Source organism: Falco cherrug, chromosome 6 (assembly GCF_023634085.1).
Source record: "Falco cherrug isolate bFalChe1 chromosome 6, bFalChe1.pri, whole genome shotgun sequence".
Lineage (NCBI taxonomy): Eukaryota > Metazoa > Chordata > Aves > Falconiformes > Falconidae > Falco > Falco cherrug.
Genome location: NC_073702.1, coordinates 86,603,329 through 86,628,368, shown reverse-complemented (window position 1 = coordinate 86,628,368; position 25,040 = coordinate 86,603,329). Strand labels below are relative to the sequence as shown.

The window sequence follows — 25,040 nt, the reverse complement described above, 5'->3', positions numbered from 1 at the left end:
ACATAGAGAGGCCCAGACAGTGCTGAGGACTAACTGTTAGTATCTCCACAACAGCAATTAAACTGAGAAGTGATGGTGATAATCCCCAGTGGCATTTGATGGCTGTTGGTGGGTCTTCACCAGGCAGGTGAAGAGCCTGGTATGAATGACTCCACCCTGTGCTGAATGCAGAAACCTGCTAATTTTCATGGCTAAAGAATATTGTTTAAAGCCCATTTGAGTCAGGTTTGGAGGGGACAGAAGGGAGCAAGGGGACAGCTTACTTCCTCCTTTGCCGCTCTTCTCCATGCGGTACTGGTAGATGTGCAGGGTGAAGAGCATGTGGGAGTTGCGGTGGTCCTCCTCATCGCAGTCCCGCTGGCTGCTGCGGCGTGAGGCGATGGCAGCATCCAGGAAGAAGGCAGCCTTCTCTGCTGTAGGGGCACGGAGCTCACTCTGGTTCTGAAGCTGCAGTTAAGACAAGGGAGAAATGACCGAGAAGCTCCCACACAAGGCAACACCACCAGACAACCTCCCTTAGTCAGGGCACACTGTCGGCACGCTGGATCTGAGGGCACCAGGAAGGAGGAGGTGCCCATGGAATGAGACCCTCCTGACACCAGCATGTCCTCCAGGAGCCCCATGATGGAATCCTGGCTTTTGAGTGTTCTCTCTTGGGGTATCTCTGGTTGAAGCTGCTACACATAAACCCCAGCAAACTGGGAACCGTTCCACGGGCCGGACAGGTGCATAAATTTCTTCCTTTGCTTTCCCAGAATTTTAAGCCATTTATGCTTATTACTTATTCATTATTTTCATTATTTTTACTGCCTTTTTTCCCCCTGCATTGCTGGTTCTGGCAATCACTATGTCCTTCTGATAATCAGAAGTGGGGGGAAAAAAATTGTGTGAGAAACACCGATCCCAGAATCAACAGCTGGTGGAGACGGGCAGGGGCAGGACTGTGCATTACCCTTCAGAAAGTGTTAAAAGGGAGCAGTCCACAGATAAATAACAAGACTGAAGCCCCACAGCATGTGGGGAGCAGCACAGAAGAGAAGGCTCTTTTTTGCCCCTTCATACCACAAGCTTATGCATCTGCTGACAAGCCAGGGCAATCCATTAAAGGGAACAAGGCAGGTAATGCACATACAGTCACATTTGCTGGACCTCAACCCCAGTCACCAGCCTCCTCTTATCTGTCTCAAGTGATAGACAGCATAGGAGGGCAGGCATTATTACCCGCCCCCCGCCCCCCCCCCCCCCCCCCCCCCCCGCCCCGCAATGTTAGGAATGCATGCATGTTTCGTGTCACCCAAGATTAGTTTTTCAGTGGAAGGGACATGTGACTGTGCGATCTTATGGCATCAGTTCTGGTAGTATGCAGAGATGGCCTGCAGCCCATAGGATAGGCTTGTTTTGCCTGGTGTAAAAACAGGGACAAGCTCCCATCTGCAGGGTTTGTTCCCCTACTGTGTAATACAGCTAGAAGTCAGGTTCTCCTAAAGAAGACAGTCCTCCTGTCTTCTCTTCCTGACCATTGATCAGCCTGAGGAGGGATAAAGGCAACACTGTGCATGGGAGGGGGTGACACAGCTGAAGGCTAAGCTCTCTCTAGAAAGAGGGAGAGGAGCAGGAAGGGGTTAACCAGGCAAGCAGAAGGCAGGCCAGTCTGTGGGCTGATCTCACTAATGTAAGCAACAAGAAAATGTGCATACTTGGAAAGGCCCAATGACAGACAGTATGACATATGGTGATTATTCATTTACTACACACACTGCTGATTTTGCGTATCTGCGTGGCTACAATATAATATCTTCCCTTCATCTGAGCATTTTGAGAATTCAGGTGTAGGACACAGGACTCCAGAATATCACTATGTCTTGTGAACACACATAAAAGGCTTCTTTTCTTGCAAATCGATGCAGTATCTTACACTGCAGAGATACACAGGTGTCTCATGGAGCTACCTTTTCTCCACCGATCTAAAATAATTTTGCATATAGCTGTTCTGTATCTAAATGAAAATAAGCAACACAAATGGGATATTTATTATTATTGTTGTTGCTGTGCTTAAATACCTTAGTAAAGAATAGTTGAAGGAGAGGCCAGTGGTTACACGGTTATGTAACGGATGTAATCTACATATGCTAATTCAGATCTTAACTGGCCCTTCTATCACCCCAATGGGAACTGTGAAGACTCAAGTCTCCCACCTTTTATTCACTAGACTGCACCCATTCTAGATACCAGAGGGTGAGATCTCGTGATACTCTTATGTTTTTCATACAGCACCAAAGCCAGGAGTCAAGGGAGAACGAGAACCTTAATTGTTATTTTTAATCAAGACATAACTTTGTAGTCCCTGGGTAGAATGGAAAAGAATGGAAAATATGACCTAAGTATGTCTAAAAGCCATAAACCACAAAGAGATAAACCACAAAATTTATTACTTGCTATTTAAAATCTCATGATTCATTACTTTTGTGGATGTGAATCATGATTTCTAGACGCTTGGAGCTGGAAATAGGGTACGTGACCCTGTAGGTCTGTTCCCTGCTTCCTCCATTCCCCAGCCTTGGACAGCCAGTGTCCTGCAGGTTCTCCCGAAGCAGCCTTTGCTTTTAAGGTTGAAAGAATGGATTCAAGCTCCATCCTGCTGGTTTGCTCCCTCTTCATCTACTCACGCAAACCGCAGATTTACTCCTTCAGAGACAGCAAAATGAAAGAATAAGTTCTTTTCCCCTCAAACCAAGAGGGGGGAAAAAATAGGGCTGCTGAGACTTTCTAGTGGTTACCCAGGAAATACACCAGCCACTTACTCATTCCTGCTAAACCTCCAAACCTGAGAAGAGTTTGAGTTATTCTTGGCTTGCCCAGCTCACAAATTTATTTCTTGGCAGCAATTAATAAGTAGCAATTAATGCTTCCTACAACATTGCTAATGAAAAGGTTATAAATAATGTAGTTTATAAAGAGATAAACAGCCATATTAATGGCCTTCAGCTATTTGTGCAGTACTGTAAATATTTTAGCTTGTTGTTTTACAAAAAAGAGATCACACTTTTTCCTTTTTTTTTTTTTTTTTTAAGAATGAGGTGAATTTTAGTTTGCACTGAATGTTTTCGTATTTTATTGCAAACACAAGCCCCTGCTCAATATCAGTTATACCAGAGGTACAAATATTTAGGCCAGGAGAGCAGATGGCCCTGCAGCTGCAGGTCATCAAGTTCTTGCATGTTTTATAGTAAACACTTTCAAGTCTATGAACTTTATGCTCTGGGTAGTTCTTGAATTTGAACCATCTTAACAGAAAAAAAAAAAAAAAAAAAAATCACATTGCTTGTTTCAGTGTAAAATGAACCTTGGATTCACCTGCATGCCACAAATGGGGTCTTCACAAAGGTAGACACCTGGGGACTGGCCATCTTGCAGGCTGCCTGTGGCCACTTCTGACAACAGGTCTCTCAGATTTTCTTCCTTCCCCCATACTTCCACCGCAGAAATTCGGACCGAGAAGCGGGCTCCCGTCTTCTCTTTGCGTTCGTTAATCAACTTGAAGAGCCAGGAGATGGCACAAGGGATTATGCCGAGGTTTTGCATGGAATCATCCTTCCCGATCATGGTGTATGACTTTCCTGTCAGGAATGGGGGGATGGAGAAGAGATAACAACATCACTCCCAGGACCTTCACAGCCTTCTGCCAAGAGAGATTATCTTGCACAGCCTCATGAAAGCGACTTCTTCATTACAATAAGGACAGTCAGCAAGGGAGAAAGATAGGCAGGCAGACAAATAGGACATGGAACATGCAGATGAAATCTTGAGCTGTTTTCAAAAATCATTTCCTCGTGCATTCCCCTGACATCTCCCATCCCCCAGGCAGGGTGCTTCAGGTCCCAACCACACAACACTGTAGCCCCTGCCGTGGGTGGGTGGCGGGGGGAATTGAGCAGGGCAGGACTGCCATGGTCTCTAAAAATCCCTACTGTGCGTTTAGTGTTCTTTGAATAGCATTTTACTTCAAACAGTCTATTACGCTTCGGTTGGGATTGCTGGAAACCTGCTCCCAGGATCATACAGATATAACTTCATCCAGAAAAACCCCAACAGCTGCATGTGCTCTTTTAGTGCAGAAGTGTGTCCACAACAAGAAATGTTTCTCCTGGGTCAAAACTTGCCCCTGGTTTGCTATCATTTGACTTTGCAATTATAGCTCTGGCTTGTCTCTCCTCTAAAACGTTTGCTGATTATGAACAGACACACAGTACTATCTGATACCGCTTTAGGTGTCACGACGTATAACACTTTTAGACAACTTTTCTAAAGCTCCTAAATTTATAAGCCAAATGATAAAGGTATACACCGTTTCAGGCAAATACTTATGGATTCTTTACCTTGTTGACTTCCTCATGTTGAATCTCTGTGGAAAAAGATGAGTGAGGAAAGTATGTCTATGCACGTGCCTGTGGCGAGGTCCGGGTGTGCCTGTGGCTGGTGGCACAGGGCAGTGCAGGCACCGAAGCTGCTGCTCCAGCAGAGCCCCAGCTGGGCCACCTCTCTAAAGGGCACCGTGCACTTGTGAGACACTTACCTGGCGGCTTTCTTCTCCTTCTTATTTACCATCCCCTGTTTGGCAGGTCACAGGGGGTTCAATATCCAAGTGTCACTCCTGGCTGGCCCAGAGGGGCTTTGTGGTAAGTTGGACCAGTGGCCCTGCTCCCTTCATTGTACCCGAGCTGGTGGCATTACAGCACTCGGGACTCTCCAGTCTTTGTTGCCTATAATTTGGGATAATCATGGCCTGATTACAGCTTGATTTCTTTATCATCTGAAAAACTGATTTATTCTTTTAAATGATATATGTAATGCTTCTTTGAGATGGTAAAGAACAGGGATCATTGTACACACACAATACAATGCTCTTAATTACAGATACAGTATTTTCAAAATACTAGTAGATAAGCATGAACAAAACCCATGACTACTCTTGAAATCCACTTATTTCAAAAGAATGGTGTGTTAATGATGATGATTCTTCTTTTTATTGTCTTTCCACAAATACCTGAAATGCTGTTGATGCGTTTGCAAAGTGCGAGCTTTGACCCACTGGTAACATTCAGTAAATCATTAGAACAGGATTTGTTGGAGACAGAATAGGAAGAGGTTCATAATGAGGGAATTGTCTAATTAGGGAATAGAATATAAATCAAACATTGCAAGTGCCCAGTCACAGCACTTGAATTGTGCCATCACAAACGTCAAGTACTTGAGTGGTTGTTTCCAGCCTTTACACAGCCTGATAGAAGTGGTATTTTGGCAAAGAGTCTCCAACACCAAGCACATTTGTAAAACTGCAGATCACTGTCAGATCATTCATTAGCAATTCACTGTTGGATCATTCATTAACAATTGAAGACAGTGCTAAAAATTGCTATAGTACTCAGGGGACAGAATGAAGCAACAACTCAAAGATAACTTCTGTTTCAAAGAGCATGCTGCCCAACATTTAGACAATATGCAAAGTGAATAGATGTGTAAGCAGAAGGTGAAGGTGTAGTACAAGGTCATGCACAGTGTACCACTTTCAAATACAATTACTATGCACAGACAAATGAAAATTTGTTTTCCCTAATCTAATGAACTAGCAGTCTTGGGTTAAAAATATTCACTTTGCTGCTTGAGTAAGGAAATTTAACAATACCAACCAAGCTTGGCATGGCCAAAGCAGAACACACAGCCATCTGCCCCATTGACCACAGACTGGATCACCTCAGCCACAGTCCCAGCACATACTTCAGCCTGTAACAGGTATTAAAAAACAAAGAAAAAACAAAACAAAACAAAACAACAAAAAACAAACAAACAAACAAAAACAGAAAAAAAAGAAGGAAAAAAAAGAAAGAAAATAAACCCATTAACAATAATAAGGAAAATCAACAGAGTATTTTTACTAGAAAATGGTTGTAAGATCATCAGTGTCCCAGCTAGCATGTTGAAATATCAAATAGTTTAATCTTGCTTGTCTCATTCATGTGCCCTATGCTGTTGCTGGGAATGGCGTTACTTGTGTAAGCACACAAAGCAGGACTTTTGTTCTGTGTCAAGTAAGTTTCATTTGCTGAAGCATCAACATCCTTTGTGGAGTTAAGCAAAATACACACACTGTAAGGGGATGCAGATGGTTTGTTAGAATTGCCTATTTAGGGGACTTAAAAAAAAAAGAGAAAAAACAACCAATACTAAGAATTTTTACAGGCTCTATTATTTCCCCAATTATTCCCCAAATATTGAACTCCCCTGAGTTCAATTCTACTAGCAGGTGGGTAAGGAATGTAAGGGGAACACACAGCCACTTTGGAATTAGCTAGGTGACATTTCTTAATTTCTCTATGTTATTATGAGCTGTCTGAGGTTTTTGCAGCAGTAGGCTCTATCCTGAAGGCTGTAGCAGTAGTTTAAGAAGTACAACACACAGATTTAACCTGGGCATTCTTAGATTTAAAGTTCCAGCAGGCTGAATGGTCTGCAGTGCGTCTGCCCATCAACAATGGGTGAAACGAAATTAGAATTAGCAGTTCAGGTGAATGTAAAGCGCTTCGCATTTGGTACTAAATCATGTAAATTCACCTCGTTCATAGGCGTTTCTTGACTGTCTCTATAATTGTAAATAAAATGGGCCAAGAAAGGGACTGTTCACAGGCATCCTGGCATTAGAATGGGAGGTGCTTGCTGCAGGGACCAGAATTAGGTCAGGGACTGCTCTAATGGTACAATCATATGAGGGTGCTTTAGCTGGCCCTGTGTCCTACCTCTGTCTAGTTAAGTGTGCAGAAACAGTCTTACAGCACAGTTTTCTAATTATACTTTGCAATGTTACTTTACTCTTCTTCTGTCCTCCTCGTGACGTTTGGGTAACATAGTTTATCAAACCAAAGAAATCTAATAAAATAAGAAATCTGAATATTTACACATGATTAACGGTTCGTGGGTTAAAATCCCCATGCTCCTACTGTAAACTGTACAATAGAATACTGAATAAATAATCCTTGAGTTTTTAATGAATAGAGGACTGCATTGGATAACTGCAGTTCTGATCAGATTACTGTATACACCAGATAATAAGATCTTACAATATACAATAACTTGTTGATATTGAGGATTTGCCCACTAGGTACCATTTAGCACATACCCTGCACATATAATTTTAAGTGCAGTTATTTAAAGAATAAAGAAAACACACCATTACCAAAATATGATTTAATAAGCCGGTATCGTTATTGATGACATCGGTGGGCCAAATTGAGCCCTGCTCTAACTGCACTGGAAGTACCATCGTTGCAGCACAAACTAATTTGGCTCTGGTGCCTGCTGTTGTCTAGATAACTGTTCTGATCACACATCGCCTACCTGTGATGCATCCTGGGGGAAAACCGCATCGAAAGCAAACATCTTGGGTGGAACCTGGTTGCCCCTTTTCTGGAAAGCATTCTGACCTCCACAAGCCAATGGGTCGTACAGTGTGATTTGCTTCTTACGGGGGTCAACTTTTAAGAAAGAGCTGGACTCAGATGTGTCTCTGGCAAGCGTGGAAGAGATGCGCACCATGACTTTGACCTGTCAGCAAACACACAAAAAGATGATCACATTTGATTAGTCTGTTGGATGCTCTGGACTGGTATGTTGAATGAATTTTCCAGTTACACTCGACCATATCACGCTTGCTGTAGCATCTCAGTGGAAGTCAGTGAAGACACAGGAATTATTATAGGCAGAATTTGGCCTAAAATACACAGTGAACAAAGCCAGAACTCATCTCCGTCTATTTCAACAAGCAACTTGTGTATTGAGACTTACAAGGCACTTCCATGGTGTTTAAGCATCGATGTTATGCATGTACAATGATGAAGCGTTACACCACCTTGTCTTACTCTCAATATAAATTGAATATTAACTGTACCCCAGTGGCCCAATTAAGAAAACTGAAAGGTAATCTAGACTGCTAAGCTATCAGAACTGTTGTGGTTTCTACGAAGCAATCTGATCGATAAAAACACATAAAAGCCAGATCCATAATTTACACCTTTCCAATTCTAATCCAAACGTGAAAAGATGAAGTGTTCAGTTCTAAGTGTCATCATCAACGAGTCGTGAAAAGAGCCCTGTTTTAACAATCAGGTTTTGAAATTATCATCGAGGGAGTGGAATGTAATAAGCGATGAAAGATTTGTTAAAACATGTTAGCTCACAACTCATTAAACGGCTACATAATAAAGCGTTATTCCTAAGACAAAAATACATCTTCATGGGTTTAATGAGGTTATGCTGCATCCTTAGCCCAGTTGGTAAGCAATTTAGAGTAAGTAAAAGTGACTACGATCAGTCTGGCTTTGGTTCTCCCCGTGAATCCACCAAACAGACGAGTTCCTGAACTTCACAGGGCAAACGTCCCCTCTCCAACAGCTCCAGCCATGCGGCGCAGGCTGCGGCCTACAGCAGACTGACTTCCAGCCAGGCAGAACTTCTACATCGGTGCTCCTTAATTGTACAGCACTTGTACCAAACCCACTTTGGGTTGGCACGCCAGGGACCACGAAGTGTCACCCAGCAGAGGGGGAGAGCACGCCTGCTGCTGGCGTGGCAGGGGCACCCTGCAAGGAGGTCAGAACCCTGTAAGTCAAAGGTGGCTGCAGTCCCAGTTGGCCTCATGGAGACTGGAGCTCTTTGCATGCAGATCTCATTTCATGCTGGCCTAAGATCATCCCACATGGAAATAAGTCAGCTGCTTTGAGAGGTAAAATCTGGGAAATTTCATTTGGAACACAACTCCTTTGAAGAAAACGGAATGAGGCCAGAGATTAATGGGAATTATTCGGTATTTTTTGTGATATCTGTGAGTCCAGCTGGTGATTTGACTCTTTGCATTTTAACCTGAGAAAACAAGTTGTGGTTAGATGGTGAAAAGGCCATGAATCTGTGAACATGATTTCAGTGTTATGCAATATAGTTGAGGGGAAAAAGGAAAAATACAGCTTGGGTGTGAACGGTTTCTCTTAACTGCTCAGTTAAGCTGTTTATGAAACCTAACCTCTAACTAAAAAAGCCACTTCTAATATTTTGCCAAAGCATTCTACTAAACCCAAAGCAGAGCTGATTTCTACTAAGGACAAAGGCAGTCAACACCCTTGGTCAGTCCACATGAACTGGGCAAGGCTGGAATGTTGGAATGTTTATTCCAGCTCTAGGTCTCCTGGTAGCTCAGAAGGGAGGCACTAGCTGAATTAGCAAGGAAGGGAGGGAGTACAACACTGCAAGTCCCAGAAGAGCAAGAAAACAAAGGGCAATAGCAGCCTTGATCTGTTTTCCACCTTGGATGCCTTTGGCTTTTTCTACCGTGCCCCACATTTTTAAACAGATGCCAATATCAAGAGCATTAGACTAATCTGTTGAAAACCAAAATAAAAAGTATTCTTCAACTATTTGAAATAAAATACTTGCTCTGCTTTAAAAAGGTCTTCCCCCAGAAGTTTTATGTGTATTTCTGGCTGCTATGAATTCATGTCTTCCAGATCCTTGATCCCCGTGTGCAAAGGAGAGTTAACTGAATAACCCTGGGGCTACGTTTCTTTGGGTTTTGGAGAATGGATAATGCATGAAATTTAACAACCCTTCATACAGGCAGTCTAAGAGTTCTTTCTTGCCTCAAACTGTATGGGCATTCAGTTTTAACTTCAGCTACACCAGTTTTGTTACATTTTAATATCACTGGCTTGGGTCCTGATTTAAACCTGTTCACACAAAATCAGATTAATTCCTGTTACTTCTTACTGAAGTAATACTGCAAATCCTCCTAACTCCCAACAGCTATAGTGATGGAAGGTTTATCTTTCCCTGAAGTAAAAGACCAATTTAACTGAAATCCTAAAAATTTACCAGCATCAGATAAACTGAATGAACTGCTATAAAAAAAGAGCTCAACTCAGAAGTCCCAGGAGTTGTCTATACATACATTTTGTGACCATTTGGCTCCTCCACTCTGGCAAATACAGAAATTTCTTAAGAAAAATACTGCTATTGCCATGACCCTGTGCATTTCCTGTGGACCTCTGTATTTCCTGTAGGATTTTTGTTTTGGGACTTAATGGTTCATAGAATCATAGAATCACTTAGGTTGGAAAAGACCCTTAAGACCGAGTCCAACCTTTAACCTAACACTGCCAAGTCCACCACTAAACCATATCCCTAAGCACTGCATCTACGTAGAATCGCAGAAGCATTTTGGTTGGAAATGACCATGTTTGTGTGTTAGGGCAGAGAAATATCATATTGATAGCATGGGGGTATCCCGATAGCTGGACCACTTCTTACTCTGGAGCTAGCTTGTTTGCAGCTGACGTGACGTCTGTGCACCTTGGTAATTCCTCTCACCTCCATTTAGACCAGCCTGCAGGAGCTGTCTCCATCTGAGCCAGTTGTCTGACCCCTCTGTAGACAACAGAGAGAAACAGGCACTTCCAGCACTTATTCATGGGGTCTGTTTTATAGACCTGCCTTCCAGATAAGATGCGTTGCACACCGCGAACGCTTCTTGCTTTCCCAATACCACCACAGGCATCTGAAATGATTACCTGAGATGTAGGTGCCTACACTGCAAGCTGTCTAAAGTTATTCTTTTTGCTGTAGGCAGAATAAAAATGCTTGTCCTGGGAAGTACAGTCCCTGGCCCGAATTCAGCAGCACGCACAAATCTGTGTGAAAGTCTTCAGCAAAAATTATGGGCTAGCAAAAATAAAGATGAATGCATGAGTGTGATGGAAATTGAACACAAGTAGTAACACTAAATTATTTGAGCTCATCTGGTAATTTGTAGAGCCTAGAGTATTCTTCCAGGCAAGTTTCACACCAGTGTAACTCTTCCAGATTACTCCTGATTTATGTATGTTAATTGAGAAGACAGTTATATCCTGGCTGTGCGAAAAACACATCCACTACATGCCACAGAGCTGTGACTATAGCAAAAACCCAACAAACAGGCAAGATACAGGCAAACTTCAGTCTGGAGAAACATATATAGGGATTCAGACTGCATAGTGACTGTGGCACAATGAGCTAGGCGGACCAAAACAGATTTTAAAACACCTGAGCTAGATATATCACCCAAGGAGACTGGCACGCTTGTGGTCTGGAAATGGGGCTGAGCCTGGGGAGCTGGGACCCCTCCCAGCGGCTGTGCCTCGGGTGCTGTAGGATTGTGAGCCAGTGATGCAGTCCGTTTCACCCTCCCCACCTGCACAACGGGCTAAATCGAGCTTCCTCCACCAGCAGGCACACCATCATTACTGGCCCTCAAGGACGGGCAGTCGCCATTAGGTAGGCACTCCGTTATTAACCATTACTATGCATGTAACCTAAACCCAAGGATCCGCGCAAAGCATCTCCTAGTGGGGGTTATGACAAGAGTAAATCAACCAAGCTACAGCAGTAGAAACGATGGGGGACCATGTCCTCCTGCCCTGCCGTTTCACACTCCTGTGGGTGATGTATAGCGGGGGGGAGCGGAGGGGCTCAGAGCCCGTGCTGGCCCCCTCAGTCCGTGCCGCGGGAGAAGCAGCGCCAGGACAGGCACACAGGACTCTGCCAGCTACGGGGTAGCTCAGGAACTTAGTGGACTTAAAAGACTTCAGTTCAATTTAAGGAACAGACGGGCTGAAGTTCACCGTGATGCTCTGTGGAAGGCAGAAATACAGTGCGGTTAATTTGAAACCAACTGAACAGTGACGTTTAAGAACTCTAATACTTTATGCTTGCAATTTATATTTAAATAAATTGTGAATTGAACATCTCCTTAAAAAGAAGAAAGCAGGTTTTCTGCTTCAGTTCCTATGTGTCATTACTCCTTTAGTCCAATGCTACAGTTTCCCACTAATCTCTTGTAATTGAAGCATTTAAGAGAGACCGCTTGCGATTAATGGGACCACTCAGGCTGCCAGAAATTCTTACTCGAACCCCAGCGACCGGGTCTTGGCAGCACCCAGCCTCGGACGCACCTCTGACCATTCCTACAGGAAAACATGGAAGCAGTTTCTTGAGATACGCACTATCGGAAAAACAAACAAAACAAACAGCCTGGGCCTAATTTTGATCGAATTTTACACTCATGCCAATCTGGCTGAACCCATGAAGAATTACCTTAGGTTAAGAATGGAGAGAGAGGATAAAAGAAAAGGTCACTTGCTCTGCATCACTATTGTGCCTTTTCGACGATAAAACTTCACCTCTTCATTCTGCTCAGGCTCAGGTATTTTTTAATGTGTTTTCTCCTCTGAGTCCACAGGATTTCATTTGACAACTACGCAGTCCAACAGGACCCTCATTTACTCTGGATTTCAGTCCCCCCCTGCAAAGATTTGTCCTGTTCTACCGTCACTGAATCCCACAATATTACTCCTGATGTGCAATGCCACAAATGAAAGCAGAATCAGAGCTCTGCTGTTCAGGTTTTAACAACAAAGTTTCTTTGCATTTTTGTATATGAATTTTATATGCATATTATGTATATAATCTACATACATATACAATAATATACACAACTATATATATGCATTTATTTTATATGTGTGTGTATTTAAATTGTATACATTATTTGTAAAAAGCATACACGTTTTCTGAATATATATAAAAATAATGTATACACTTTTCATAAATTTATCTCTACATGGTAATCATTGGCACTGAAGAGTTCCTTCATGGGTACCATTCAGTGGCATCAAGGGCAGATACAGGGGAATTGCTGTACTATCACTATACTTCTGTACCGTTAAAATAAGCACAGACCTTTTCGTCAGCTCTGTTGCAATTTCTGAACCACGTCCCTTTGGTTCTCCTTTGTTATTATTTAGTGCATCCCTATTACACATCAACTATTTCTTGAAGAGTCAATTTGCTAATTGCAGGATTTTCCCCAGCTGAACACAATTTGTGACCTACCACCACAGACCTTTTGTTATGTTCTTGCTCTGTGGAGCAGGACAAAGGTTCAGCACGCTCTGCAAAGTAGAACTGATGCCACAGCAAAAAAAAAAAAAAAAAAAAAAAAGACAACAGAGCCCAGTTCCGGTCACTGACACCCCCGTGTCTCCTTGGCCCACAGGGGTCTGTCTGGAGGACTGGCAGCAAAATGAGCACAGAAGATGGGAGAGGTAAGCTGTGTCAAATCTGTAGCACACACAAATAACTACAAACAGAAGCTTGAACAAGGCAACGCAAGCAACTGGGGACTGACACCGAGGATACTCTCACATCCTTCTACTTCTAAGATTTCGTTTGGGGTTCATTTATCTAATTACTGCAGGGACAGGGCTAGACAGCTGTTGCTTTGGGCACTGTGCGTGCCTTTCTGAGCTGCTTTTCTCATCCATCATACCAGCAGCTTGTTGGATGTGTGCTGGGTAGCGGTGGGAGGCAGGAGCTGTGGTGCAGTCACGGGCAAGCTGGGCCAGCCAGGGCTATTGAGCTGTATTAGCACTCCATCAATGTAATGGCAACCACTGGCTGCAGGAACAGCCTTATTGGAGGTTAATGAAGAGTGGGGGTTGTAATTTCTCACTGTTACAGTTGTAAATAATAGTGGCAGGCACACATTTTTTGCTGGAGCCAGCCACAAGGTACTACAGCACAAGAAAATCTATGACATGGCAAATGCTCATGCACATACATGCTTTTGCATGAGGGATGCATAGCTGGAAGCCTTTCTATAATGCCCAGAGAATATGGAAACAGTCTGTTAAGCATTTTAAAGGAACTTTCTGACAGATCATGGGACAATTAACTGATTGTTCTAACACGAAATCTAGGAGGTCAAGACAGACGGACTGGGGCAATGAGACAAATACAGAATTGCATGAGCAGGCATTGCTTTAATGGAAGTCTAGTCACATTTGGGGAAAAAAGTGCAAACTCAGGTAAATTATATCAGTGTAAATTGGTTGGGAAGCACGTGTGAACAGGCCTCACTGTCCTCCCTTGTTCTTTTCACAAATCGCTTCGCTTCAGCACAAATTAGAAAAAACTCAGGCTTGATCGCTCTTTGTGGGAATGCTGTTACTGCTACTGCTGCTTTGGAAAGGCAGTGGAAATAATTCAAAAAGCAATACCATGAGGGCTTGCAGGCCTCCTCTTTTTTGTCACTGTCCCCTCTGTTCCTTTCTTGTGCGATTGCTAAAACTTTGCCGGCTTGTCAGCCCTGACCCGCACAGCAGCTGAACTTGCCAGTGCTTGCCGTGATAACGGGAAACAGCGTCAGTGTCCTGCACCCAAATGCCAGTCACAGCATTCAGAAAGCTTGCCCTTGCCAGGATTGTTCCCTTTTACAATTGATGATGTGACTTTATTCATAAATCCAGTAAAATCTGGTATGAAATACACTCAGGTCACAGGGCACGGCTAAGTGACCTCTTGTCCTGTCCATGTCAGCAGTGGCTTTGAGTTTTGTCACTGTGGTTTGGTAAGGCTGAAGGGCAGCACTGAACATCGATGCTGTCGGAAACCAGCACATCCATCAGCCCGGCCATGCCGCTGCCACATTGCTACTTCAGCATTTGCTAGATTAACACAGAGCACTGCAATTTTCTTCTGCTCTTTAAAAAATATATTTTTAAAAGAAAAAAAAAAAAAAAGATACAAGGATCATCCTGTCATGGAAACAATCTTTCCCTACAGTTCACCACATGCAGCAGACTGTGTTCCTGGTTTTCCTTTTGCTTCCTGCTAATAATTTTGGGGAAATTGGCATTTCAGTCCTTCATAGCTGGGACAGGAGAGTGTCATTTTAAGCAGGAGGAATTTTCCCACCTTCTGCCACTCTCCACAGATGTGCCCAGAGATCCACAGAAGCATACCTGCATCTATGGTGAGGCCAAGAATAGTCTCACTCAGCTGTGTGTGGGGATGAAACTGCAGCACTTTTTTTTTTTTCAATACCTTTAAACATCACTGGTAGTGGCATTTTCATAAAACCTAAACAAACCAAAACATCCTTCCATAATCCCAGCATGAACAACACAGGATCAGCTGGTAAATTTGGTCTTCCCTGTGGTGGATCTGCAGATCTGCCAGCGTGCACCTACTGGCACGGTCAGCAGATGCCTTACCGAAACCTCGAACATGCTACTGCAAAAATTTGCTCTGCTTCTCTCACTTCAGTAAGAATTTATTTTTCTGTGCTGAGTAGCAAATACAGTTGGCTGCTACAAATTTCAAGATCTCATTTCCTTGATGTAAATCTCATTATCTTTCAAAATCATCAGATATTTTGCTTTGCTTCAGCAGCTATTTAGAGTAGAAGGTTTTCCCCTTCTGTTTTTTCTGCTTAATACAACATTTTCAAAAGGGTCTTTAGATAAAAAGTACCTATCTAGTAAATTAAACAAGGCAAAACCTGCTCCCCGGCACAAAATGCCCAGCATCGTTCCCTGTAATTCTCATCCCTTGCTATGGTGTGGCCATATCCAATGGTCTGCCAAGATGGTCCCTTGCCCATGAGAATTTAAACACCATGCCCGGAATTGTCTGGGAGAGCAGTCTAGTGGCCCAACACCATGCCAGGGACCTTGTTAACAATGCAGGAGTATGGATGACTGAGTACCAGTGCCCAGGAACATGACCTGCTCCTGTGTAATTTACTTTATAGTCTGTGCTGGTTTTAGCTGGGATCATTAATTTTCTTCATAGTAGCTTCTATGGTGCTGTGGTTTGGATTGGTGATGAGAACAGTGTTGATGACACAGGGATGTTTTCGTTACTGCTGAGCTGGGCTTACACAGCACCAAGCCCTTTGCTGCTTCTCACCCCACCCCACCAGCAAGCAGGCTGCGGGGGGCACAAGAAGTTGGGAGGGGACACAGCTGGGACAGCTGACGCCAACTGACCCAAGGGATAGCCCATACCATAGGACATCATGTTCAGCAATGAAAACTGGAGAAAGAAGGAGGAAGAGGAGAACATTCAGAATTACAGTGCTTGTCTTCCCAAGTAACCATTACACATGATGGCTTTCCTGGAGATGGCTGAACATCTGCTTGCTGATGGGAAGCGGTGAATGAATTTCTTATCTTTGCTTGTGCACACAGCTTTTGCTCTTTCTAGTAAACTGACTTTATCATGAAATGACCCACGAGTTTTCACTTTTACCCTTCCAAGACTGTCATGCATCCCACTGGCAGAGAGTGAGCAAGCGGCTGCGTGGTGCTGAGCTACCTACCAGGGTTAAACCACGACATGGTCCCAGCCACAGAACGTTGCACAGTTTAGCCATATTTTCCATTAAGTTAAATACAAGAAACTCAGATGGTGCAGTAGTGACCTCCCAAGCATGTGATGTGCCATGCTACTCTGTTCTCTTCCAACCTGGCTTGATATCTACAGATCCCACAGACAAACCGGCCAAATCCATCACACACATTTGTGGCACCAGCGAGGCAGAAAGACTGGAAAGAACTTGGCTTCACTCATTAAAGTTTCCTTTTGGAAACCTACCCTTCTAGCAAAACATGGCTATACTGCCTCGGCCGCCGCAAGGACAGGTGTTGGTACTGCTACTGCTTTCTATCAACAGTAGCAATATCTCAAGCATGTGCATTGATAATTATGCCTGCCATATTACTTCTTAGAGCCCTGGTCTCCCTTTTTATGAAGTTGTGAAAAAGGTGCATAGGATGCAACTTGGTAAGATTAAGCAGGCAGATCATCTCATCCCTGATTAGGGAAAGGGTGGCACCAAGGGCTTTGCATTATACGTTCTCAGGAGAACAGAAACTCCTGGATGAACCAGGCTCTCTGCTTTTTTGTCTAAAGGAAACAAGAATGTCTATGGAAAGAAGGCAGATAAAAGACAAAGTTTCCCTTACGCATGTCTTTGAGATGCCTTTTCAGTGCTAGGGAAACAAAGGATATACAGGTATTGCACAGAAGATGTATAATCACAATTGTAAGCTTTTCCATTATTTATAAAGATGATCTCCATGACTGCATACGAAAGAAGATTCCCCAGTCTACACATAACAGTATATGGCATAGCACCATAAATAATGAGCAGCAATGCAATCAGATAAGGAGGATTTACATTATTTAAGCCAAGCTAGAAGAAGTGACGAATTGCAGTTTAATGCAGATAAACATGGAAAAAGACGTGTAAAGCTTTGGAGTGGTGGTTGGTAATGACAGCTATTAAATAAAAGGGTTAATTCATGCTACCAACTAGGAAAACGATTTGGGAATTCACAGGGAGGAGAAAAATCTCAAAGAAAGCGAGGGGCTGCATAGCTAAGAAGAGTCTATATAAATGGAAGGAGGTGCAATTATCATATTAGGCAATATAAGTGTGATATCTAGTAAGTGTTTGGGTATTCAGAGGAGAAATCTAGTCTCCAGAAGGGAAGTATAACCAGCCTCCAGCGCCATACGTCACACGAAACAAATCAGCAGAAACTTCAGGGATTAGAGCCAGATGCTTTAGTGAGAAATGGAATACATCATAACGCCATTGAATTCATCAATAATTCCTTATCTACCTGCAAGTACATGAGATGAGAATTTGACCTTAGTTAGGAACAACCACCAACAAAATGAAACTTGAAAAAGGAGGAAATGATAAAACCGGGATCCAAGCAATGATATGATTTATATTGTTAGTGAACCTTTCACCTGAACATCTTACAGGGCTTTGCAAAGGCTTCCAACAGGATTAAGACATACATTTACAATTATGCTCATTTTTCAACTGCAGAAATAAAGCGTAAGAATAAATGAAACATCTAAGATCCCAGGAAAGGAACTTGAACTCTAGTTCTTCCTTTGCTTATCCCATAACCGTAGGCTAGAATGTTTACAAGGGCATAAACATGACATTAAATTTAGTTTTTCTTTCATGTTGTATCCTATTTAATACTACCTGCATGCTTCTATCTTTGGCAGTGGTACAGGGAGGTACAATTACTACAGAGCCCAAGCAGCCAGTCACATAGAATTAATGAGATTCATTTGTAATGCTATATATTATCTCCAACTAAAAATGCAGGTTTTTTGAGCCTTAGCAGAAATCTGCGGAACAGATTTTTATTGTGGACTTGATTCTGCATGCCCCTGAAAAAAAAACCAATCAGGATTATTTATTGTGCCTGGGACAAGAGAATAGAAGACAAGACCATACAAGACGCATCTAAAAGTTCACATAATTCCAAAATATCCCATCTCCAACAGTGACCCAAGAGCCTGCCCCTGTGAGCCTCCCACTGTGGTGGGCTGCACTGGCATCCCACCAGTCCCCTCCAAGCTGTGCTTTGCCAATACCCCCATGGCTCATGTGCCACTTGCATCCTACCAAGACACAAACTGGGGGGAACTTCTGTTATCAGGAGAGCATCACAGGCTCTGATGAGCCAACTTGCATTCTGAATAAAATCTACAGCCCGTTGGAGACATAACTGGGCTTGAGCATGTTCATAGTGCCATTTGTGGGATGTCGTCACTCCTCTGAAGGGTGGGAAATGTCCCAGAAAGGTCTCTGCTGGGTACATAGAGCACACAAAGCTGACTCTCTCAGCTCTTCCAGAATATGTTGCTGAGGCTCTGGTTGTTTGTACTTCCTCAGATTTCCCTTAGTGGTTTTTTTTTATTATTATTATTTGGGGGGGGGGGGGGGGGTGTTGGGGGTTTTTATATTTATTTATTTAATTCCTTCCCCAGTCCTAATATCCGACTGCTTTCTGCCCAGTAGTGAACAATGTGTTGGTATTTTCAGTAGCCTCTAGAAGGCACTACAACCTGACTTACTCCAGAAGGAAAGCAAATCCAAGGAAGTCATATATGTGAGCAAATCTGTTCCTAAAAGCTGGGGATCAGCAAAAGCAGCGTCTGATGGTACAAGGATGCTCTTACCGGCAAAAATCCGAAGACATATTGACTAACCCTACACCACTGGTGCAAATGGCCTCTGTGTTGCGTACTCTGCGGTATTGGTTCCTGGGCATGCATCTGACAGGTCCAGCGCAGCTCATCTCCGCTGCACCCTCTGTTCCCAGGGGAAGAAATCCAGGCAAGCAGGCAAGGAAGCATTGTATGCACTGCGTATGTGTACGGTATGCACTGATCCTGGTCTGTCTGATCACAGACTAGAGATATCAGGACTGTAATGTTTTCTTGGGGTTTTTGTACTGAAAATAACTAGCTAAATAACAGAAGAAAATGATACTAAATCAGAGGGGCAGACAGATGGAAAATGCAGAAATAAAACTAACCAGGAGCCCCCACATGAGAACTAAATGGAAACAGTACTTTGACAAATTAAACTTGCTTCATGTCACAGGGAATCACTAACTTTTACCCTCAGCTGTAGTATACAGCATAACATTACTACTGACCCTCTTCCTTGACGAATGCAATGAGAACCAGCCAACAAAATGCCCATCTGCCTAGTGACCCCTGCTACTAATGATTTCATCCACTGCTTGCTGCCTTGTTAAACACTGCAATGAATAACAGCAGTGTTTGTGAGTAGACCCAGTAGCAAACCACTTGCCCTAGAACAAATATCCACTGCTTGTTAGTGGTCTTTGTACATGCCTTCAGCTGTAATTCTGCAATCTTAATTTGGGAAAAATTCCCATCATCTCCAACCTCAGCTGCCATTTCCTGACTTTTGAGCACTTAACCATGCAACCTTAACATTCCTTTAACGTTGCTGTTTGTCAACAGAATAATTCATTATGTTATGTGTAGCTTAGAGGCTGTGTAATTCTTCTAGCAAGTAGCAGCCTTTAATGAATGGCACCTGATCAATAATGCAGAATTCAACATTTGAGAATAAATAAAAGGCCTTTTTCATGAGGGGTGTCTGTAGGAAATGTCAAAACCATTTATCAAGGGTCCAGGCTGATAGCCTGCAGCTGCTGTCTATAAGAACTATAAAAATGAACTTTGTTGAGTCCTGCAAATATGTTTTTTGTATTGACTATAATTAGCTCTTTCCATGACCAAAACACAAAATAGGGACTTATTGAGTATGAACCCAATGGTCATTACCAGAGCTTTTTAAAGTAAAACTTTGCTATAATAGTACTTTGTCCCTAAGCTGCTACTTATACAGGATTATTTTATCTTTGTTTCCAGGTGCACGTTTAAAACAATCCTCACTGTAACTCTAGACAAGCTGAGCTGCTTAACGCAAACGCAAAAATGCATTTGTATTTGGGTTTCAGAACCTCAGATTAAGAAGGCAGTTGGACAAACATCACAAACCGAGACAATGGTAAGCACTTTACCTCTTCTGGGTATCTAGGTGAAGCTCGTATCAAAGGAGCAAGCAGTTGTGACTGATTTGGAAAGCTTTTACATTCCTTAATGAATGATCTAACAGAGAAGCATAGGGCAACTCCAGCTCCTTTGCTGGTAATTCACATCTGGCAGTAAATAGAGTACAAATAATTAAAGGCTATAATCACTATTGACAAATATGAACAAAATTATGAAAACAGAAGTTCCGTGCAGTTTGCTTTAGTCCCTCACAGCTTAAAAACCCTCATTGTAAGTGCCAAAGTGATCCCTCCTTGTCAAATATGAAGTCCAGTGTGATCAGTTTTCTAGGCATGCTATTTAAGTAGCTAAGAATAATCTCATTCCAGACTCTACAAATCCAAGCAAGGCTCCTTCCATTGCATCTGACCCCAGGATGGGGACTGCCTCAGCCACATAAGGTTACTTTCTAAAGGTCAGGCACTTGATCACTTAGGAGCTGCTTAAGAAGGCTTCACCCTTAGCTAGCCTGAACTACACCAACATTATGATTTCTCTTTCCACATGCAGGCAAGCAGAGTGATCGGCTGGGGGACAAGAACAAGCGGAGGACCTTGCTGAGGCTGGGCAGCTGACAATTCTACAGCTCCAGCCTTTTTATCTCTCAGAGGTGAGCAACAGAGCTGGCTGCTTCATCTCCTCTAAAATCTTATGATTTCCACCTTGGTCATCTCCTCTAAAATCTTATGATTTCCACTTTGGTGGTCACTTTTGGGTGAGGTGTTGTGGTTTTTTTAAGAATCATCTTCCCACAGTAGATTAGAGCACAAGCAGAACAAATAAGCAAGATAAAATATATCAGAATGACAAAAGGGAGAAGGTACCACAAAAATTACACTTAGAGTGATTTTTAATGTGCAGCACAGAATGAAGCCTGATGAAATATTCAAACTTCAAATCTAAACATAAGCCTACACCAGCACTGCGTGGTAGGGAAGGAGACAGCTCCACTGCCTGTCTGTCTGCTGAAGGGTGGCTTGACACCACAAAACCTGGAAAAGGTATGTCTTGAAGTAAGTGGGACTGCTTGAGTACAGGCTGATCATATACATCAATACAACATGTGAGAAGCATGGAAAGTGAGTGTGGCCAGGGTTAGGCCATAATCCAAAGGAAAGTCATGCCAACCACAACAATATTTAGATTTTCACTGGTGGAGTCAAAGCCCTAACTTGCATCAACTTGGTTTTTCCTCCCTCACTTCTTTCAGTACATAAAATCCTTCCAAATAGTTCCTGGAATTGACAGTACCACATTTAGACAGAACGGACCACAAATCTGTCCAGCTGGGAAGCCTCAGGTACGGTCATAGGCATAACGACAACTATTACGGTGAAAAATTAACAATGTGGGATTTTTATTGCATTTCTAAAGCTGTCTTTATCACTTGTCATCCAGTACTACAGCTGTACAACAGCCCTTCATTTTTTTATCCTCACAGCAGCGCTCAGCTCTGGGCACTGCCAACCATGCAGCTCGGTGCTCACCTCTTCAATAGCCAGGTACCTTTCATTCTTACATAGTATTTTCACTATACAAAGAAAAAAATTGGGACATAGATCTTACTTTGGACAGTGTGCATCTCAAATTTGGGTGTATTTACACCTGGCTTTTGATTCAGATTATTCAGTAACATAAAGCCTAATAAATGGTAATGTGTCACGGTTCACACAACTTTGCCTACACCACTGCTCTTACTGTATATCTGTTAAAGGCTGCACATCTTACCTGCTGCACGCAAATGTACATTAGCTAATATTCCATACAAGTGTTGGTAAGGTGAATATTTCATATGAACTTGCCAAAGTAAAGGAAATTAATTCTGTCATTCATTTCTACCAATTTGCGTAGATGTTGCAAGAAACTTGGTCCCTGTCAAGATCAGGTCATACCCCGTCCTCTGTTCAATAACAAGATAGAACAGGGTACATTTTCAACGGAGTGACTATCTCTGGATGTCCTCAGATAGCGTGGGATTCAGTAAACCTCTTAATATTATTTTAATTAAGCTGTTACAGTCCATCATGTCAAAACATAAAAATACAGATTATATAAAACTGCAGTAGGGGACCTTACAAAGCCCTGATTAATGGCCTGATAGGTTGTAAAACGAATCCAAACTGTAAATTTATACTGAGGGCTTTTCTAAAATGTGAATTATGGACTTGACAGATCATAATAACTCTTTCCAAACTATTTTGGTCTATGGTTCAAATCTTTTCTGTATCGTTCACTGACATGCACGGTAAGTCTAATTTACTATGTCTCTTACTGCATGAACACCCACGGACTGCAACATCCTCTGAAATGTACTCTGAAATATTGCAAGTGACCAGATGGACAAAGGCCCAAGGAAGAAAATCTATAATGACTTCCAGACAGAGTAACACAGAATCCCTCCCACCAGCTCACCTGGCAGAAAAGTTTCTACCATTAACGAACACCAATGCCTGAATATGCTACATGGAATCTGCTTTATGCATCAGCTACCTTGGCCCTTCAGCGATTTCCATCAGGAAAAGTGGGTTTATTTGCTGTTTCTGGGTGCCATTATATCTATGGCCCTAACACAGGAGAGAGATTTCTAATACATAGCAGATTACACCTAGACTGCTATGTTAACATGAGCCTCAAAAACCCACTTGAACCCAAAATGTCTTATCTGGATATATTTTAATCACCTTTAATTACCTCTGAAGGCTGGAGCAAACCTCAGCTCATCAAATAGGAAATCTCAGACACTGCAGGCAAAGAAGGCATTCCAGATCCTATGGAGCTCAGCCCTTATAGACCGTACAGATTCAACTGGGTCAAGCTGCTCAGTTCTGGTAACCGACACTGTTGCAAATACATACAAAAGGCATTAAAGCGTAGCCCCTCTCCCCCAAAGGATGCCGATAACTCAGAGCCTGTCTTGCCGAACCTCTGCAATGGAGATTTCTTCCCCTGAATTTAAAATTCCAAACTCAGATAAGCCAGCATATTTTGCAGAATGCCTTCTTTTCCCTTTAGTAAAAGAAGGACTCTCACACATACCTACACTGAAAATTTGTATCTTATTGCAAGATACACAGTTGAAGCTATTTTGGTTACAAGAAGTCACAACTACATTTTAACTTGACAACTTTGAGTTACATCTTTAAAGAGCCAACATTTAGAATTTGTATTTTATCGGGACAGAAACTTTGATGTTTCAAAAAACAATTTTGTTTTGAACAGAAATAAAAAACTGCAGGACTAAAATTTTCTGAGAAACGCTGAAATTATTTTGGATTCATTTGAAAAGTCTGTCAGTAAACCAAAGTGTTTTCTTCTCACTGACCTAAACTACATTTTCAAAGTATTTAAATATGATTTTAAAAAGTAATTTTTAAACTAAAGTATTCCATAACTATGGAGTACAGTTAACCCAAATTTGTATTTTGGGGAAAAAAACCCCCACAAACAAACAAAAGAACAACCAAACAAAAAAACCCAGACAAACAAAAACTGATTGATAACTTTCAATTAATTCCATCAGTTTTAAAATTATACCATTAAATGAACATTGGGAACTAGAATGACCTGGCAAGGAGTAGCTATCCTGAAATATAGCTACTAATACCAAAAAAACCAAACCATTAGATAATTAAGTTGTTCTTTTGGTAGAACTAGACCTACTAAATGGGTGTGTATTGAACACTTAAGTACCGAAAGAGTTAATAAAAGCACAGTAGAAAACCAAAATTAAAACCTTTAAATTAGAATCCATAAAACTGAGGAAAATAAGACTGAGCAAATTGATATCTACAAAGAGTTCTAATCAGGCAATTATATTCTATTTTTCAAGTAGTGTAACATGTATTTTGTAGAGCTAATCTATACTTTGTTACTCCCTCTAGAAATGCTCACTCGGAGCAAAGTCTACCTACATCCACTGCATTTCCACATTACTAAAAACAATTCATTATCTTAATATGAAACAAAACATGTTAAAAAAAAAAAAGGATATCTAGCCTAAAAGCCAACATGTTTTTGTGCAGAAAACTTTGAAGTTTCTGTAGGTATACGTGGCACACTCTCCTGTATTTACACTTTCCAGAGAGTCTGCAAAGGAAAAGCCGGAATGCTTTTCATGTATAAACATTGAAAACCATCTAGAAATCGTTATCATAAACCTTTTGCAAATAGCTCTCGCATAAGAATAAAAATGTAGAGCAGGAGTACGCAGAACTGCCCGAAAGAAAAATGATGGGTAGATATTTAAAATGTTGTTAAAATATTTGTCAATATTTGTTCATAGACCAGCCAAAATATGCAAGATGAACTCCTGGCCCACTGACTCGCCACAAGCTCTTTCAGACAGAGTAGTTAATCATAGGACCTTGATTTGTTTAAGGCAGTTCAGCTTTTGAAGATGAACGGGATCTTGTCAGGCTGGAAGGAAAAGGTTTCACTTGAAGGAATGAACAAAGGTAAGGGAAGATCACGGTCACAGTAACCCAAAAAGCATGTGTCTCAGAGGAAACTATGCAGAGCAATAGTCAAACTCTTTGAAAAGAAGAGGGTACATGGGGCTGGGCATCAGGGGCTGGGCTCAGCCTTTGAGTGTCCTCTGCCTAATTCACACCTTCTGCCTCAGAAGAGAAAGAGGACGGCTGGCTGGGGACCACTGTGAGAGCTGAGCTCTTCCCCAGGGCTTCAACACAGCCGGGTACTGACGCCCTTGGTGAAAA

General features: G+C 42.2%; 1 protein-coding gene across 1 annotated transcript in view; it reads right to left on the bottom strand.

The window, feature by feature from the left end:
* Positions 1 to 25,040, bottom strand: part of KIF26B (kinesin family member 26B) — a 302,956-nt gene that overhangs the window by 58,839 nt on the left and 219,077 nt on the right. The window contains exons 6-9 of the mRNA XM_055714921.1: positions 7,390 to 7,596; positions 5,688 to 5,781; positions 3,355 to 3,617; positions 264 to 447 (exon numbers count right to left, since the gene is read on the bottom strand). Coding sequence (XP_055570896.1) covers positions 264 to 447; positions 3,355 to 3,617; positions 5,688 to 5,781; positions 7,390 to 7,596 — 748 coding nt within the window. The remainder of the gene's footprint in view (positions 1 to 263; positions 448 to 3,354; positions 3,618 to 5,687; positions 5,782 to 7,389; positions 7,597 to 25,040) is intronic.